This window comes from Propithecus coquereli, unplaced genomic scaffold (assembly GCF_000956105.1).
Source record: "Propithecus coquereli isolate 6110/MARCELLA unplaced genomic scaffold, Pcoq_1.0 Scaffold10, whole genome shotgun sequence".
Classification (NCBI taxonomy): Eukaryota; Metazoa; Chordata; class Mammalia; order Primates; family Indriidae; genus Propithecus; species Propithecus coquereli.
The window spans coordinates 19,613,559-19,632,497 of NW_012133858.1; the positions used below are offsets into that span (position 1 = coordinate 19,613,559).

Here is an 18,939-nt window from a genome sequence, read left to right on the forward strand (position 1 = left end):
GTGGTTGAAGAGGGGTGGAAGGCCTCATGCCTTCACTTAGTCTTCCTTAGCCCCTGAGGCATGTTTGTGAAAGAATTCCTTACGACAGAAGGCAGTTTAAAAATCACTGCCCTCCCTAAGCTGCTGCCAGTAGCCATTGTGCTCAGTCTCATTTAATGAGGATAAGCATTTACTGCCAAGGGACTCTTCCCTGGCAAGGAGACTGAGGGGCAGCTGCCTCTGTACGGCCACTGTGTTTGTCCTGGTTTTACTTCTCTGTGACAAAGGCTTGTAGGTCCCCAGCAATCTGTGGTCAGTCTGAACCGGCCACTTCTGTCTCCCCAGACGCTCTCCTTGGAAGCACCTGCCAGGATTAAGAACAAGGCTCCCTCCCCTGACTGGCCCCAGGAAGGAGAGGTGACCTTTGAGAATGCAGAGATGAGGTACCGAGAAAACCTCCCTCTGGTCCTGAAGAAAGTGTCCTTCACCATCAAACCTAAGGAGAAGATCGGCATTGTGGGGCGGACAGGATCGGGTAAGGATGTACACAGCCCTCTCTGGAGAACCCAAAGGTTCCAGAGAATGTAGCAATTTATAGAATATCATTTTCATCCCTTTAAACCAGATCCTTTTTAGATTAGTGTCTCAGGCCCCTCCAAAACTAATTTTCTAGGTTTATTTTTGACCCTGCCTTGATGACATGTAATGCTTTTTCCAATCATAAATGTATACATTATCAATGCAGAACATACAGCAAAGTACCAAGGGGAGAAGCACCCAGATGCCACCTGCAGAGATAAGCACTATAATGTTTTGGTGGATATCTTGTGAGGCTTTTTCTGTTAGCACATACGTTTACAAAAATGTCATTTTACACATGCTGTTTTGTAACCTTCTTTTAAAACTATTAGTATTTTCCCATGTCAATTAATGATTGCTGTGCAGCATAATACAAAATTCTGTTTTGTAGATGTACTGTAATTTATATTTAACCAATTGGTAGGGAATTGAGGTTAATTTTTCACAATTATGAGTAGTGCTACAGCGAACATTCCTATTTCTAAGGAGTCAAAATTTATGAATAATTTTAAGGACTTTGTGACATAATGCCAGGATAGCCTCATATTTGTCAGAAACTATGTTCCTTCAGAGGCAGAAATTATTTTTCTTGTCTGACATCAGCTGTAAAGAAATTGAGGCTGGGCGCGGTGGCTCACGCCTATAATCCTAGCACTCTGGGAGGCCGAGGCAGGAAGATTGCTTGAGTTCAGGAGTTTGGGACCAGCCTGAGCAAGAGTGAGACCCCATCTCTACCAAAAATAGAAAAAATTGGCCAAGTGTGGTAGTGTGCACCTGTAGTCCCAGCTACTCGGGAGGCTGAGGCAGGAGGATCCCTTGAGCCCAGGAGTTTGAGGTTGCAGTGAGGTACGATGATGCCACTGCGCTCTGCCCAGGGCAACAGAGTGAGACTGTTTCAAAAAAAAAAAAAAAACAAAAAAAACAAATAGAGAAAATAGAGAATTGGCCTTCCTTTTAGGTGTTTTGCTTCACTTTTATTCTTAGAAATGTGTTACTATATGCCCTTTGATACCGCAGGTCGGGACCTGAGTGATTTATTTCTTCCCTCTTTCCTTCCTGAATAATATTTCAAAGATTGAGTCTTGTCTTATTTTACTAACCTGTTATCCTTGTATTACTATAAGAAGTCTCTTTGGTTCAGTTATCATTAGCTTTCTGGGCTCCAGGCTTCCTTGGCATCAAAACTCATGCAGCTTTTTTTCTTGCCATTAACAACAACAAAAGTCTTTTATCTTTTCTGGCCAACTTACTTTAAAGTAACTTTTAAGGAAGAAAAGAAAAAAGCCTTTCCTGCTTTCTGTTTGAGGAAATTATTTCATATCAAGACACTACCTCCAGGTTTTTCACACTGGGAAAAGAATCTTGGGCCAAGGTGTAGGGGGCGGACGGGGCGGGGGTGGGGGCTGTCCCAAAGCTCTTACTTCACTCTCCCTCAAGTTCCTGCTGCTGCATTGTTCCCCAGGGATACCCCATTCTCCTGAAAGCTGACTGATGTCCCTTCCTGTGATTTCCCTTTGACGTAGATAAGACAGACTGCTGCAGTATGCACCAGGACTTCATTAAGAGACAGAAGAGAAATAAATAAGAAAGCTGCTTCCAGGTTTAATGAGCCCTGGCTCTGCCATGGTCACAATGAAGGACACCACTATGAGGACTTTATTGCCCTTCTTACCAGCATATTCCATCAGTGCAAAGGTAGTCTAGGTTCAGAGAGCCGTGAAGTCTTCCAGCCTAGGCGTCCAAACCTAGGCACCTTTTGTTAAAGTGGAACGACCTGACCCATTTCCAGCACCATTCCTTCCTTAGCTTAGATATTAAAACAAAGCACGGCCTCGGTCCTAGGGGAGCGCTTCTCTCCCCTCCTTGTGTCTGGGTAAGGGGCCCATAACCAAGTCCTCCAATCCCCGAATAGAGTCTTTCATTTCTAGGAGAAAAACTGTCCTGCTACATAATCAACCAGGTTTCCCAGCTTGTTTCTGGTAGATAGATGTGAGGATTACTGCATAAGGAAGATGGGTGGTTTTCAGGTTCCCATCAGGTAGTTTGACAGGGGTCAAATCCCAGCAGCACGGTTGTGGCTTTAGACATAGCAGGCAAATCAGGCGGTTTGTACCCTCAGTGACTGCTGAAGAGACAGAGTCATAGTGATCTCAGCGAGAGTCTCATGATAGGTCTTTCAGAACACAGGGGCAGGAGAAGGGTGGAAGGATCAGGAACTAGGCGTGTGGCCAAAGGAAAGTGATCCAGCAGTTAAGACACTGTAGTTTCAAATCTAAACCATGGCTCTAGGTTGCAGAAAGGTAGACAGGACTATAGCAAAGCTTTTTTTTTAACACTATATAGAGAACCTTTTAAATGTTTGTATCCTTTGACATAGTAATTTCAGTTCTGAGAATTTTTCCCAAAGAAATCATCTGAGGTAGCAGTAAAGTTTCAGCCCTAAAATATATGCCACAACATTATTATAATAAGTTCTATATAAACAGAATGTCCAACATGAGAAGACTGGTTAAACAAGTAAGAATACCTCCACATGCAGCCACTAAAATTTTATCTTAAAAAGTTCTTAATAATATCGTTGAGTGCTTGTTATACAATGTTAAGTGAAAAAAGCAACTACAATATTGTGTCTCTGGTATGATGTCAATTCTGTGAAAAAGACTGAAAGAAAATGTGTCAAAAATTACAGTAGTGAGATCGTGAGAGACTGACGTTGTCTTGTATTACTTGTCTAACTTTTCAAATGAAGATGCAATTAGGAAAGCCTGCGATGCCAATCTCTTTAATACCGAACTCACCATTCTCTCCCCCAAACCTGCTTCTCTGCGTAGTTTGCTATCATGATAGGGTCATTGACATCTGCTTATTGACTCAAGGCAAAACCTTCTTCCCTTGTGTGTGTCCCTGGAACTTCTCCAGCTGCTGCCATGGCAATGGGAGGCCTTGTCTTAGTCTCTCTCTCAGCTCTGAGAAGGGGACGGATGGAAGGCATCTTGTCCTCTGGTTCGCCCTCCAGCTGCTTGCTGGGAGATCTCTGTTCTCCTGACTTTGCCTAAGAAGTATCAGACCCTGTGTACCTATTCCTAAGGTGACAGGAGGCACTTTTCCATTTTATTCTTACGGAAATGGAATGGTCCCTCCCACTCCTTCTCAGCCTGAAGCTTTGTGATTTGAAGCTATCTGCTTGGTAGCTCAGGAAAGTTAATCACTTTTTTCTGTTTCTATCATTTTATGCATTATCTCAGTTAATCGGTTGGCGTAATAATTAAATAGAAATAGAAAAATAGATGATTTTGCCCTGAGGATAAATCAGTTTTGTCTTCATAGAATTTGCTAATAGAGCTGCTTTTCTGCATGTCTTCTGACTCATCAGGAAAGTCCTCTCTGGGTATGGCCCTCTTCCGTCTGGTGGAGTTATCTGGAGGCTGCATCAAGATTGACGGAGTGAGGATCAGTGACATTGGCCTTGCTGACCTCCGAAGCAAACTTTCCATCATTCCTCAAGAGCCGGTGCTGTTCAGTGGCACTGTCAGGTGAGGACCTGAGCACCACGGGTTTGTGCCTCTCTTAGAGGCCTGGTGGGCATGTAGGACCACATGGTGCCGGAGCCTCCGTGTGGAGCCCTGATCTCGCGAACTCCGGTCCAGTGCAGTCTCACTGCACCATGTGCTTCCTGTCGTGGAAGTGTGAAGCGGCTCCACCCACAAGCCACTTCGTTGACGAAATGGGGCAGGGAGGCCTGCAGCATGGTGGTGAAGAGGTCAGAGAGATTTGGGCTCAGAGATCTGTTTTGTGGCTTCAGATGATTACCCACTCCTAAACCTGTTTCCTCACCTATAAAATGGGGATACTTTAGAGGCCCATTGTTGTGAAGATTGAGTAAATCCACACAAATTATATAAGTACAAAGCCTGGCAAATGGTAAGCATCCAATAAATGGAAAATGCCTTCCTCAGCCTCATCACCTCATCATCCTCCATCTGCCTCCTGCTCCATTCTGTCATCCCTCCTGGGTACGCTGAAGTTACAGTTCTAACGATGGCTTTTGGGCATAGTGCTACTCGGGTGTTGTAACTGTCCGGTATCTTCTCCCACCTTTGATATTTTGGAATGATGTTTCTTTCTGAAATCTGCCAGCATGCTAAAGATAAAGTTCCCCTTTCTGACTTGTTAAAACAGTAACTAAGAAGGAAATCTATTTATTCATATTATCTTTCCTATACTTGGCTTTTTTTTTCTTTTTTTGAGACAGAGTCTCACTCTATTGCCTGGGATAGAGTGCGGTGGTATCAGCCTAGCTCACAGCAACCCCAAACTGAATACTGCAGGCAGTATTCAGACTTGTCTTTAAAACTAGGCCCTCCCTCTTCTTTGGAAATGACATTTGAACTCATTTATTCAAGAAGGTTTGGTAGATATCTTAGTCTGCTTAGACTGCTATATATAACAAAGTATCATAGACTGAGTGGCTTACACAACATAAATTTATTCCTTACAATTCTGGAGCCTAGGAACTCCAAAATGGGTGTCTGATGAGGGCCCTCTTTCTGGTTGGCAGACACCGTCTTGTTGTATCCTCACATGGCTTTACCTTAGTCCGTGCACATGGAAAGAGAAGAGAGAGGGCTCTTGTGTCTCTTCCTCTTCTTATAAGGGCATGAATTCCATTACGAGGGCCCCACCCTCATGACCTCTTCTAAACCTAATTATCTTCCTAGGCCCCACCTCCAAATACCATCACATTAGGGTTTCAGTCTATGAATTTTGGGGGCACACATTTAGTCCATAGCTGCAAATAAACTGAATGCTCATCTACATTCATGTACAGCCAGCAACTCTTGGGTGTGTTTATTTTAGCATTTCTCTAATTGAATTTGGACAGCATGTACTGAATCTGTTGATGATAATAAATCATTCCCTTTGGGTACTGAGGTAACAAGGTCAAACAAGTGACATCAGAAGAGAATTAGAACTTATTAAAGACTTAAGTCTAAAATTAAGAAATTAGAAAGTGTTGCCAGATCTGATCTTCCCATAATCCTGTTTTTAGATGCCATGGGAACACCTTTGAAAAAAAATTGGCCTGATAATATTTGGTTCTGTTCAAAAGAACCATGTAGTTTTAAAAATTGTTTCATCATCATTTGGAAGTGAAGCACATTCAATTTTAGACTCCTTGAAAATGCTGCTACCAAGAAGCCTCAGTTTTAATTTTAAGATTTTATAGCACTTCATTTGGGTTTGTGAATTGGGGGCTTCTGGAATTAATGGTTAAGAATTTTGACCATGGGCATGTGATGTGCAGCTGCTGTTTGTAGAACATCCTGGAACTGTAGCTTCAGTGGGATTGGGACCATTTGTTACCTGCAGAGAAATGTTTACTGCTTCATGGACAGCTCAGTAGTTGGTTGCTGCTGTCCTGAGTTTGTAGTTCCTGAGCTTAGAGTGCTGTTTGGGCAGTCAGCTACGCAAACTAAGAAAATCATTTAAGTTTAACTTTCTGCCAGCTCTAATTTTGGCTTTTCAGTCAGTAGTAGACACTGAGGAAAAATTAAATCCCAGACTCTCTGTCTTCTCCTTTTATACCCCCAGCAGGTGTGGGGAACCTGTGGCCTCAAGGCCACATGTGGCCCTCCAGATCCCTAAGTGTGGCCCCTTGACCAAATCCAAACTTCACTGAACAGATCCCTTTGTTAAGAGGATCTGTTCTGTAAAATCTGGATTCAGTCAAAAGGCCACACTCAAGGATCCAGAAGGCCACAGGTTCCCCACCCCTGTGGGGAACAGATCCCAAAGAACATTGAGCTTGTATATCTTTTCTTTTCTTAGAAGATGGAAAGCCTATGATGAGTTTCCCAAGGAAAAGCAGGATAAATCAGCTGTTTCTCAGTTGCCTCCCAGAGACCCTGAATTTGGAAACTGTATCTCTACCACCGTTAACCAGCACTGGGGGTGGGTGTATCTTGAGATACCAGCCAGCAATTAAAACTTGGAAGGAACTCAGAGAAGGAAAGCAAAGTAAAACCCAGGTTAAACAAAGCTCAGAAAGTCACAAGATATAAATTTCTGAGTATATGCGTACAAATAAGTCATGGCCCAGATGATCTGGGACCACACCCCTCCCCAGATTAGCCCGAATGTCAGTCCTCTCCAATACCTGCATCCCAGCCTTTTCTCATCTGTCTATCTCGTTTTGAGCTCTCAGGCCTGTGTTTCTACAGCCTGTCACTTTCCTCTGCCTTTTGCCCTGATAATCGGCCCCAAGAAGAGAGGCCCCTTCTCTACCAGGCCTTAAACACTTTTGCTGGCCTCCCTCTTTCATGGCACTGGCATTGTTTTGCTTTCCTCTCGCTTTCCAGCAAGGTCCCAGGAAGCCCAGCCCTGGCCTCTGCCCTGAGGACTGCCTGAACCCTGGGTAAGCAGGTGGTAAGACTGGCCGTGCTCAGCTGTCACTCTAGTCTGTCTCTGAGTCTTGGTCCCCTGGGGCTGATGGGTAGCTTCTCATCACCAGGAGCAGTTCTGCTTGGCATCCATTCATTAGCAAGAAGCTGTATTCTTATTTCTTCCTATTTGGATGCCCTCTCTCCTTTTGATCTGCTCATTCAATTTTCTTACTTTGGAGGAACAGTGCTAGCTCTCAACTCACAATCACAGCAAAAAAAAAACAGTCCACAACTTCCTGGTTCATCCTAGACCCCAAACACCTTCAGACAGAAGCATCTTGTACTCTAGGTGGCATGAAAGTTGCTCCAGATTTGCTGAAGCAGGTTCTTAGCATCTCAAGGCCTTTCAGTTGTCTCTAACTTATTCTCTTACTCTGGTGTTTAAGGGAGCCCCCTTTTCCTTTCTTGGCAGTCTCAGTCCCTGTAGAACTTGGAATCCTCCAAAACTTCTAGTCTCTATGTCAGAAGGTAATGCCAAGTCTAGAATAACTGTCTAAAGAGCCTTGGGTGGCATCTAGCATACGTTGAAGAGTCATTCTGTGCCGGATACCGCTGCTCTAAAGAACATCACAATGGCGTTAATAGTTGCTAAGCTTACTGAGGACTTCCTATGTGCCACGTACTGTCTTAAGCATTTTAATTGTCTTAATTCATCAAATACTCAAAACCCCACAAGGGTAGGTACCACTATTATGCCTATTTTATAGACAAAGAAACTGAAACCCAGAGAGTGAGAGTCAAGCGACTGGCCCGAAGATACACGGCTAGAAGTGGCAGAGCTAGAATTCGAACCTGCGCTGGCTGGCTGCAGTCTGGGCTCTGCTCGCCCACTCACTGTGCTGCCTTCTGAAGTATGTATTAGGTCATTAAATATAAAGTGTCCAATTTAAAATCAAAAGTTTATTATATCTCAAACAAGAAGCAGTACAGTTCATCATAGTATGTGCCTAAACTATCAACACAGTTTTGACATCTTAACAGTAACTCGTTTATGCCAGCAGCGAAGAATTCTGGAGATTGAGTGGCAATGAAATCACAAAAGGCATTTTCCACAGCTTGTTCAGAATTGAATATTTTTCCTTGCAAGAAGTGGTCCAAAACCTGGAAGAAGTGGTAGGCAGTTGGTGCAAGGTCTGGTGAATACAGTGGATGACAAAGAATTTCCAAGTCCAGCCTCTGTAGTTTGAGCAGCATTGTTTGCACCACATATGGTCAAGTATTGTTTGTCTTGCAAGAGGATTGGTCTGTCTCTATTGACTAATCTTGGCTGCTTAATAGCAAGCATCCTCACCATTCCATACAATTGGTTGCAGTAGACATCCGCTGTAATGGATTGACCAGGTTTCATGAAGTTGTAGTGGATAAAACCAGCGCTGGACCACCAGACAGACACTATTCGCTTTTTTTGATAATTATTTGGTTTTGGACTGTGTTTTGGCACTTCATCTTTATGCAGCCATTGTGCCAAATGCTTGCAACTGTCAAAAAGAATCCATTTTCATCACATATAACAATACAGTATAGAAATGGTTCGCCTTTATGTCGTGACAACAAAGAAAGGCAAGCTTCCAGACAATTTCTCTTCTGATGCTCATTTAATTAATGCAGTAGCCATCTGTCGAGCTTCTTTACCTTGCTGGTTTGTTTCAAACGGTCCAATATTGCTGGAATAGTAACATCAAACCTCGCTGCTAATTCACGTGTAGGTTGAGGTGGATTCGTTTCCACTACAGTTTTTAGCTCATCATTATCCAGCTTGTTCTCAGGTCGCCCACATGGCTTGTTTTCAAGATTAAAAGCATCAGAACGGAACTTCTGGAACCATCGACAAACTACGCATTCATTAACCACATTCTTCCCAAACACTTCGTTGATATTTCGAGTTCTGTGCGTCGCGTTGGTTCCACAACAGAACTCATATTCAAAAATAACACAAATTTTTGACTTATCCATGGTTTCACAAAAATTGCTGAAAAAAAATTTTGAAAGATAATCACAAGCCAAAAACTGCATTTGAAAGAATGAGGATGTACCTTCATAATAAAAATAAAATGAGAAGTGTCAAAGGGCAAATGTCAGAGATAACAACTATCAAACTTAGTACTTAAGGAAATCGGACATTTCATACTTAATGACCTAATACCATGACACCACTATTAACCATGACTTTGAGAGACATTCCATCTCTCCAAAATCCAGCTAGGCTTGCCTCTTCAGGGGTCTTGACCTTTAGTTATATTTCTTTTCCCACCATCTACAAAATATCCTTTGCCTCCCATATCCCCCCAAAATTTTTTACATAATTTCTGCTGCTCTCTCTAGTAATTTTTCATTTACTTTTCTCCTCTTAACTTTTTTCACTTTATTTGTACTCTTAACAACTAAAAGCCAAAATATTTCTGAATAACTATTCTGAGCTTTCCTTTAGCTTCCTGGTAGAAGAAGGTATGCGAATCCCAACGTCTGCTCTGAGGACCAAAGCTGCTAAGGAGTCACACGACAGCTGAGAGGACAGCGTGGTTTAGTATGGTGTCTTCCATACTAAGAGTGAATTGCTGCATCCTCTCACTCTCTGGGAGGTAGCCTTGGCTTCATTTAGCAGTGGTCAATAGGCTAGCTTAGGCTGTTGCTAAAAATAAAATGCAAAGAACAAAAGATGAAAATGTGCTTTTGGCAACATCAGGACTCGAGGGGTTCTGATGATTAAAAATAACTGCCCTCATGTTCAGATACTTTTTTCCTATCCATCCACTTAACTGAACATTCTCGATGTAGTGGATGCATAACTTTGCTTTCCGTCTGTGGGTCGGACTCAGGACTGTCTGGCTTCTCTAATGAGGGTGTGTTTTTTTCTGTGCCTGATTGAGATGTTTCTGGTCTGCCTTAATGTGTATGTATACCACCTACAGGTGCGTGTCAGTGTTCCTTTCACATCTGGAACCCACTAGTGAGTCTTCTGAGGCTCCTTCCGCTGGTGCGATGGGCCTAGGTGGGCTGAATCTGGAGCCTGTCAGTGTATCTGCTGAGTCTTCACCCATAGAAAATCCGATAGGGCAGTCTCAGCGAACAGGCCACTGCAGCCTTGCATATAGCAGTCCCCCTTACCCGTGGTTTCACTTTCTGTGGCTTCAGTTACCCGTGGTCAACTGTAGTCCAACAATATGATATACTAGAGAAAGATTTTGTGAGAGACACCATATTCATATAACTTTTATTACAGTATATTGTTATAATTGTTCTATTTCATTGTTAATCTCCTACTGTACCTAATTTATAAATTAAACTTTGTCATGGGTGTCTATGTATAGGAAAAAACATAGTATATATAGGGTTCAGTACTATTTGAGGTTGCAGGCATCTACTGGGGGCATTGAAATGTATCCCCCACAGATAAGGGGAGACTGTTGGATTTGCGGTTTGTCTGATAAGAGGTATCTGATGAACTCACTATGTGTATGTGTTTCCTAAGGCTGCCATAACAAAGTACCCAAACTGCAGGGCTTAAAACAACAGAAATTTATTCTCATAATTCCAGAGGCCAGAGTCTGAAATCAAGGTGTCAACAGGGCCACGCTCCCTCTTAAACCTGTAGGGGAGGAGCCTTCCTTGCCTCTTCCAGCTTCTGGTAGTTTGCGGCTATTGGTGGCATTCCTTGGCTTATGGATGTATCATTCTAGTTTATGTCTCCATTGTCACATGACATTCTCCATGTGTGACTCTGCCGTCACATGGCCATCTCCTATAAGGACCAGTCATATTGGATTAAGGGCCCACCCTGCTCTGCTACTCCAGTATGATCTCAACTAATTATATTTGCAATGACCCTATTTCCAGATAAGGTCACATTCTTAGGCACTGGGGGTTAGGACTTCAACATATCTTTTTGGGAGACGTAATTCAACCTATACTACTGGGCATCACTCTATAGTGTTAGAGAACACTGCCCAGGCTAAGTCAAAGGAAGTTATCCACACATTCCTATTCTGGGGACCAACATTATGGACTCCTTCAGTCTTGAGCATGTATTTATTGAGGTCTTACTCTGTGCAGAGGACTCGACTCAGGGCTTTATCAGAATTATTGCAGATCTTGTATCCAGGATCCTGTGATTATTGTGTCTGCTTGGGAAATCCATTCAGTGCCTGAGAAATGGCTGGTCTCTTTTCACACTGGTTGTTCAAAGCCCAGCTTGGCGATTTTTTTTTTAACAAAGGATTTTCCAGAGGTGCAAGTGGAGCTGCTCCATGAGAAAGTGGGAGAGGTCAGAGCCCATTGGCTCTAATCTCTTTTCAGAGTGACTCAGAACTCTTTTCTGAGTTCTTGACTCAGAACTTGTGAACTATGAATGATGAATAGGTCAGTATTAGACCACATGAATAGGAGAGAGAATGTTTTATCATGAAAATGGGCATTGCCGCCTGGATGAATGTTACTCAGAGGATCGTCTTGCTAACCTTGCCCTGTAGGAGCTCCCGGCAGTCTTTGTTAAACCAGGCAAAAGTGTGAGTGACCTTTCACTCTTCACACTTGGGGCAGAGAACACAGTTTCAGTGTGTCCCTCATCTGTTGGTGTATCAGTGCAGAAGGTGTCCTAACGGGCAGCTGGGAAGGAGAACAGTACACACTGATCTCATCAGGCTGGGCACGCGTGGAGGCGCACTGCAGAATGGCCCAGGGACAAGGAGGATCAGGAGTGTCCAACACCTCTTGATTTGTCTCTTTGGTTAGAAGCAGATGAACCTCTCCCCAGACTTAGTCCATGCTCTACATTTAACAACGTTAGATTATCAACAAATTGGACACCTTCTTTAATTAAGGTGCCCTTCGTAGATGGTATGCCCATGGAGATCAGTCTTTCCCATCCAGACCTTTCAGACAGGACTTTATCAGAACTATTTCAGATCCTGTATCCAGGATCCTGCAATTATTTTATCTACTTGGAAAATGCTCTGAGTATGAGTCAGAAAATCATCAAGCTTTAGAACCAGGCATCTAACGTGTCCACATGTACCTTGTCAGTTTAACAGATACCAGTAATTGCTGTGTTCCAGGTGCTGTACATATATACTGTCTTAATGTTTACAACAACCTACCTAGTAGTGTCACTGTGTCCCCATTATACAGACGAGGAGATTGAGGAATAATTTGTCCAGGGTCCTGCAGATGTCAGAAGCAGAGCCGCAATTTGAGGCCGATCTACCTGGATCTAGCGTGTGCACACTCTCCTTCCACTGTGCTGCTCTTTGCCTGTGCTGTTACAGCAGACGTATAAGTTGTGACTTAAAAATGCCTCTTATCAAGAAGTCGCAGGCCGGGCGCGGTGGCTCACGCTTGTAATCCTAGCACTCTGGGAGGCCGAGGCGGGTGGATTGTTTGAGCTCAGGAGTTCGAAACCAGCCTGAGCAAGAGCGAGACCCCGTCTCTACTAAAAATAGAAAGAAATTAATCAGACAACTAAAAAAATATATAGAAAAAATTAGCCGGGCATGGTGGCGCATGCCTGTAGTCCCAGCTACTCGGGAGGCTGAGGCAGAAGGATCGCCTGAGCCCAAGAGTGTGAGGTTGCTGTGAGCTAGGCTGATGCCACGGCACTCACTCTAGCCCGGGCAGAAGAGTGACACTCTGTCAAAAAAAAAAAAAAAAAAAGAAGTCGCATAAGGATGGGAGGAATAGATTCTTCTACATACAAAAAATAGTAAATAGTGTGCTGGTGCGTGGGACACAGCCGTGAATAAGATCCAGCAGGATGGAGGGTGGGGAGACCATGACAGTGATGAGTGCCGTAACACGGGTGAGCACAGGGACACCTGATCTAGGCTGCAAGCGGCAGGGGACTTCCTGAAGGTGACACTGGTTAAGACCTGAAGGACAAGAAGGAATTGTAGCCATAATAATAATAGTGATAGCAATAATAGCTCTCACACCCAGAGTATACCTGGACCATGTGCCGCTGTGCTTTATCCAGGTCACATGTGGTCCCCACAGCCACCTTGAGAGGTGGGTACTGTTATCCCCATCTTACATACTAGGAAACTGAAGCATAGAAAGGTTAGGTCAACTGGCCGAGGCCCCAGCGTGGAACTGATAGAGCCTGTGCCGGAATCCAGGCAGTCTGCCTCCAGGGCCCTTGAGAGACCAGAGTCTCACAAGCAGAAGGGTGGGGAGCACGTGTGCACAGGGCAAGAAGGCCAAGAGGGCAGGGCCGGAGTCAGTCTCCTGGCAATCCAGAGAAGGCCATGCGACAGGCCCAAGGCAGAGAGACAGCCTCTCTCCTCCTCTCAGGTAGAGTTCAGTGATGACCTGCTTGCCTTTGCATGCCTGTAATTAGTAACCCCAGACATGGGGACAAATGTGCCATAGAGCTGAAGTCCATGTTTCTCCCATAGATTTCCCTAGCTCCCATGTGCCAAGCATAATTTTATGAGCAAAGTAAATTATTCTTAATACTTTTCAGATGACAACCTGCAAATGCTATGTTTAGATCAAGACAAGGCACTCAAAATTACTATAACATCCCAGTTTTCTAACACCAGTTCTCCACCCTCATCCTTAATGGCAAAGATACTTTTCTCCTGTCTTTAACATTTCAAATCCTGCTCTTTTGGTGTCATCCTTGATTTCCTTGAGGAAGATACTGTTGGTTCAGTTCTAAGTTTGTACATAAATAGATGCATTTTAACATACATATGAATAGAAAAATTCTAGAAGGATATATGCCAAAATGTTAGCAGTGTTTATTTTTAGGGGTATCATCAGACGTGATTAAACCATGTAACCATGTACTGGTTTTTGTTTTGTGTTTCGCATATCTGTATTTTTAAACATTTCTGTAACTAACTTGTATTATTTACATAGTAAAGATAATAAAAGTTCAATGAAGTTTTATAAAAAGAAAGGGAGGCCCAGCCTGTTCTCAGGGCCTCCGTCTCTGGCTGGGTGAGGAATGAGCCATCTGTGACCTTCAGGGTTTTGAGTCCGCCTTCTCTATGCACAGGCAGCTGTTGCAATTAGGTCGCTTAAATGCTGGACCACTGAGAAATTCTTGTGTTTCTCCCTAGATCAAATTTGGACCCCTTCAACCAGTACACTGAAGACCAGATTTGGGATGCCCTAGAGAGGACACACATGAAAGAATGTGTAAGTGACGCGCCGAGGGGGAGCTGTGCTAGAACTGCAAGGGGGGGCACAGCGGTGCTGTCGCCGCTCCCTGGCCTGCGCTGGCTGCCGCTTCCAGAATATCTGTGGATGAGGACTCTGGAGCAGGGCTTCCCAGGCCTTCAGACACTTGGGAAAAGTTGACCTCTCCCGGCCCCACCTCCCACCACCACCCACGGTCATATTGGCTTTGTACTTCCTGTCGAGTGACGAGATATTAATGACAACTCAGAATTCAGTGATACTTTTAAGTTAATCTCTGTCTTGTTAATCATAACAAGCTTTTGAAGCATCCACATATGTACAAAAGAGATGCTATTTATCGAGTGTGCAGAAAATGCGCAGTGTGCATCTGGATCACAGCCCTCTTAGGGTAACTCAGCGGGCGCCGCCAGCAGCCGCAGTCTGCAGTTGGTACCACTGGTCTCTAGTGTGCCCGGGAGCTCGGGCTCCTGCCCTAATTCAGCTAGATAAACTCTGCTTTTCTCTCCTTCATATTGGGCTTCCTCAAACAATCTTAGGTGAGGAATAGATTGTGAAGCTTACAAAAAGAAAAGTTTGACAGCCATAGGCCTATAGCTTTGGACTTCAGAACGAGAGTAATTTTCCTTACTCCATTTCCTATTGGAATTTCTGAGATATTTTGATGATATGAAGCTAACAGAATGTTGTGTTTGAAACGTGGACCGTCCTAGAAAGTGGGGGTCGTAGTACACTTGATCATCACACCTGTACCCTCTTTCTAGATGCACCAGGTTCGTGGCTAGGAATTCTTTCATCTGTTTCAGAATAATTTCTTTTTGCCCCTGGAGTTTTGAAAAATTGAGTGTAGTTTTTTGCCCTTTAATCTGTTTGCCTTGTCCCTAGATTGCTCAGCTACCTCTGAAACTTGAATCTGAAGTGATGGAGAATGGGGAGAACTTCTCGGTGGGGGAGCGGCAGCTCTTGTGCATAGCGAGAGCCTTGCTCCGCCACTGTAAGGTAAGGCAGCTTGGCGGCTGGCAGGGAGGGGGGAGCACTCAGAAGAACGGGAACATTGCAGTGTAGCCTTTCCCTGAGGCACGGGTCCGAAGGTATTCCTGACTTTGAGCCCTGTGGTGCTTTTAAGAGTATGACCAGAGATGTTTCTAAATTAACCTTGACACAATTTGGTCATACAGGTTTGGAGGGATGTGGGGGCTTGTTTCCCTGAGCCTTCAGTATCGTAGGATGACTTGTTTCTGGCCAGCGAGTAGTCGTAGTACTGCAAACCATAGACTCAAAAGATTTAAAAATTGCAAGAGACTTTCAGGTCATCAAACCCAGCCCCTTCATTTTACAGACAGGAAAAGGGAGGTCCAAAAAGATTAGTGTGTAACACATGTTCACTGGCACAGAGCAAGTAGGGGCAAGTATTGGACTAGATCAGTATTATACAAATATGCTGTTTGTGGAGACCAAGGCAAACATGTGGGTTTGAAGTTATATCAATTCTAAGCAAAAGGATATTTTTACATATGTGTGTACCTATTTGGAGAAATCAACATATGGCATAAAATGTAAATAATGAAATATATTTTAGTAAAACCTAGATTAAACAGAATGCTCAAGGAATTTATTGTATCTCTCTTTCTCCTCTGCTTCCCTGGCAGATTCTGATTTTGGATGAAGCCACAGCTGCCATGGACACAGAGACAGACTTACTGATCCAAGAGACCATCCGAGAAGCGTTTGCAGACTGCACCATGCTGACCATTGCCCATCGCTTGCACACAGTTCTAGGCTCTGATAGGATCATGGTGCTGGCCCAGGGACAGGTACTGAGCCCTTCAGGGACCTTGGTTTGACATGCGGCCTTGTCTGGCAGGGATGGGCTGACTGCCATCTTTGAGTGGTTCTGGGCACTCAGATAAGCTGGCATAGCAACCCTATTCTGGTTGCTATTGGGAAGGATACAGCTCTCCCAATCAAGAAATCGAATCAGGCACACTCTTAGGGGATTCTCATTTTACTTTACTACTTATTCTTTTGTTGCTATGAGCAGACTTAAGTCAGAGAGCACATGTACTTAGTGATTCATTCACATACGCAAGAATTACCCACGGCATATGGAGACCAGCCACCACACGTCTGATTTTGCAACCGTGCGATGGTGCCAAACTTCTTATCCTATTGTTCCAGGCTTTCCCACAGTCTGGCCCCAGCCTGGCCTTCTTCATTTCCCACTCTTCCCTTGCAGGTGCTGTTGACTGTAGACAATTTTGCATCCTCTAAGCTTTTTCACCTGGCTTTACTCAGTTCCTTCTACCTAAAACACCCTTTCCTCTTGTTCCCTCTCCCATATCTCTCTGCTCACAACCTGCCTGTCCCTGAAGATACAGCCCAAAGCTTCCAAGGGCAGGGCCATACCCGTATCCTTGGGTTCCTGGCAGTGTTTGGCAGAAATAACAAGCCATTTATAATGGGTAACTTGTCTTCTATTAATAATAATGTACCTCCTTGGCCAAGGTTGTGTCCCATGCCTTTGCCCTGCGGCAGGGGAGGCTGGGAAAGTGTGCATTTTCATCCTGTCACGGGCGGCAGGTGCTGCCAGCATATCGTTCAGTTTCTGCTGCAGTGTGATTTTCAGCGGCTGCTAGAAGTCCATCCCAGGAATGGACAATTGACTGAGTCGATCCCTTATTTCCCTTTTCCCCTGCCAACTAGGTACCCTGAGCTCTCCCTGGTCCTCTCTGTAGGGTTAGACAAGCTTGCATACTGAAATGACATTTGTCTGGTGTGCCCTTGACTTGGGCTGTGACTTTCCCCTCACCCCACCCCAGTAGTTTGTAGAATCTGTTGATTGATTCCTTCATTCCCAAGGCTGAAAACTGGGATTTATATGGAGGAGGTCTAGAGGCTATTTTCCCTAACCTTTCCCTTACACCCTGGTTAGTTTTAAAAAAAAATAGGGCATGGCAGGGCTAAGTGAATTGTCCCCTGATTCCATCTTCAGGTGGCTTTGGGACTTACCTCCCTTCCTGAGTGGTAGATCCTCTAAGTCACTCTGACTGTCCCAGAGTCACATCCTGATTTCATCTCCTTCTTTTGCAGGTGGTGGAGTTTGACACCCCATCGGTCCTTCTATCCAATGACAGTTCCCGGTTCTATGCCATGTTTGCTGCTGCGGAGAACAAGGTCGCTGTCAAGGGCTAACTCCTCCTCACTGACGAAGTCCCTTTTCTTTGGAGCATTGCCATTCCCTGCCTGGGGCGGGCCCCTCATCGCGTCCTCCTGCCGAAACCTTGCCTTTCCCGATTTTATCTTTCGCACAGCAGTTCAGGATTGGCTTGTGTGTTTCACTTTTAGGGAGAGTCCTATTTTGATTATTGTATTTATTCCATATTCATGTAAACAAAATTTAGTTTTTGTTCTTAATTGCACTCTAAAAGGTTCAGGGAACCGTTATTATAATTGTATCAGAGGCCTATAATGAAGCTTTATACGTGTAGCTATATCTATATATAATTCTGTACATAGCCTATATTTACAGTGAAAATGTAAGCTGTTTATTTTATATTAAAATAAGCACTGTGCTAATAACAGTGCATATTCCTTTCTATCATTTTTGTACAGTTTGCTGTACTAGAGATCTGGTTTTGCTATTAGACTGTAGGAAGGGTAGCATTTTGTTCTTCTCTAGCTGGTGGTTTCTTGGTGCCAGGTTTTCTGGGTGTCCAAAGGAAGGTGTGTGGCAATAGTGGGCTCTCCGGGGCCCCTGTGCTGCCTGCCCACCTACTCCAGGCAGGTGGAGCAGGGCGGGGCTGCTGGAGGCCATGCAGAGCGCCGTGGATTCTCAGGGCTCCTGCCTTCTGTCCTGGTGTCACTTACGTTTCTGTTAGGAGAGCATCGGGGCACAGCCCCAGGCCCCCTTTCCCTCCCTCCAACAGGAATAAGAATCACAGAAACATTCCTCAGAGTGGGGGGAGTTTCTTTCCTGCCTTCCTCTTTTTGCTGTTGTTTCTAAACAAAAATCAGTCTGTTCACAGAGTGTCCCACTGCCTCAGGTTCCTAACGCTGGCCACTGCACAGAGCTCTCCAGCTCCTAGACCTGTTGGTTCCAAGCCCCGGAGCCAACTGCTGCTTTTTTGGGTGGAACTTTTTCGTTTGCCTGTTCCCACACCTCCACAGTTCAGTGACAGGGTTCAGGGTTTCGTGGGTCTGTTTTCCTTTCTCACTGCAGTTGTCTCACAGTCTCTTTCTCTCTCCAAAGTCTGCAACTTTAAGCAGCTCTTGTTAATCAGTGTCTCACACTGGCGTAGAAGTTTTTTGTACTGTAAAGAGACCTACCTCAGGTTGCTGATTGCCGTGTGGTTCGGTGTGTTCCCGCAAACCCCCTTTGTGCTGTGGGGCCGGTAGCTCAGGTGGGCGTGGTCACTGCTGTCATCAGTTGAACGGTCAGCGTTGCATGTCGTGACCAACTAGACATTCTGTCGCCTTAGCATGTTTGCTGAACACCTTGTGGAAGCAAAAATCTGAAAATGAATAAAATTATTTTGGATTTTGTAAAATTCTTGGTGTATAACATAGTTCTCTGGGAGGGGAGCAAAATGTCCTTGAATGGCTTTGAAGCGCTGAGCCTTGGATCTGAATATCCAGCGGTAGAGTTCATCTGGGAAGGGCCCATGGCAGAGCTGGTTGGTTGCAAGGGGCATGGGGCCCAAAATGCCTGGAATCATCTCTGGTGGCCTTAGTCCGTGCAGCCTGCGTTCCTGGGCATGGTCCCCAAATAAAGCTCCTTTGCTGCTAATAAGAGGATAGGGAG

General features: G+C 44.5%; 1 protein-coding gene across 2 annotated transcripts in view; it reads left to right on the plus strand.

Annotated features, from left to right (window-relative positions):
- ABCC5 (ATP-binding cassette, sub-family C (CFTR/MRP), member 5) overlaps nucleotides 1-18,685 on the plus strand; it is a 78,561-nt gene extending 59,876 nt beyond the window's left edge. For both annotated transcript variants that reach the window (XM_012641502.1, XM_012641508.1), the window contains 6 exons: nucleotides 325-514; nucleotides 3,932-4,091; nucleotides 14,060-14,138; nucleotides 15,024-15,137; nucleotides 15,788-15,952; nucleotides 17,229-18,685. In XM_012641502.1, coding sequence (XP_012496956.1) covers nucleotides 325-514; nucleotides 3,932-4,091; nucleotides 14,060-14,138; nucleotides 15,024-15,137; nucleotides 15,788-15,952; nucleotides 17,229-17,330 — 810 coding nt within the window. In that variant the 3' untranslated portion in view covers nucleotides 17,331-18,685. The remainder of the gene's footprint in view (nucleotides 1-324; nucleotides 515-3,931; nucleotides 4,092-14,059; nucleotides 14,139-15,023; nucleotides 15,138-15,787; nucleotides 15,953-17,228) is intronic.
- Nucleotides 18,686-18,939: the final 254 nt, after the last annotated feature.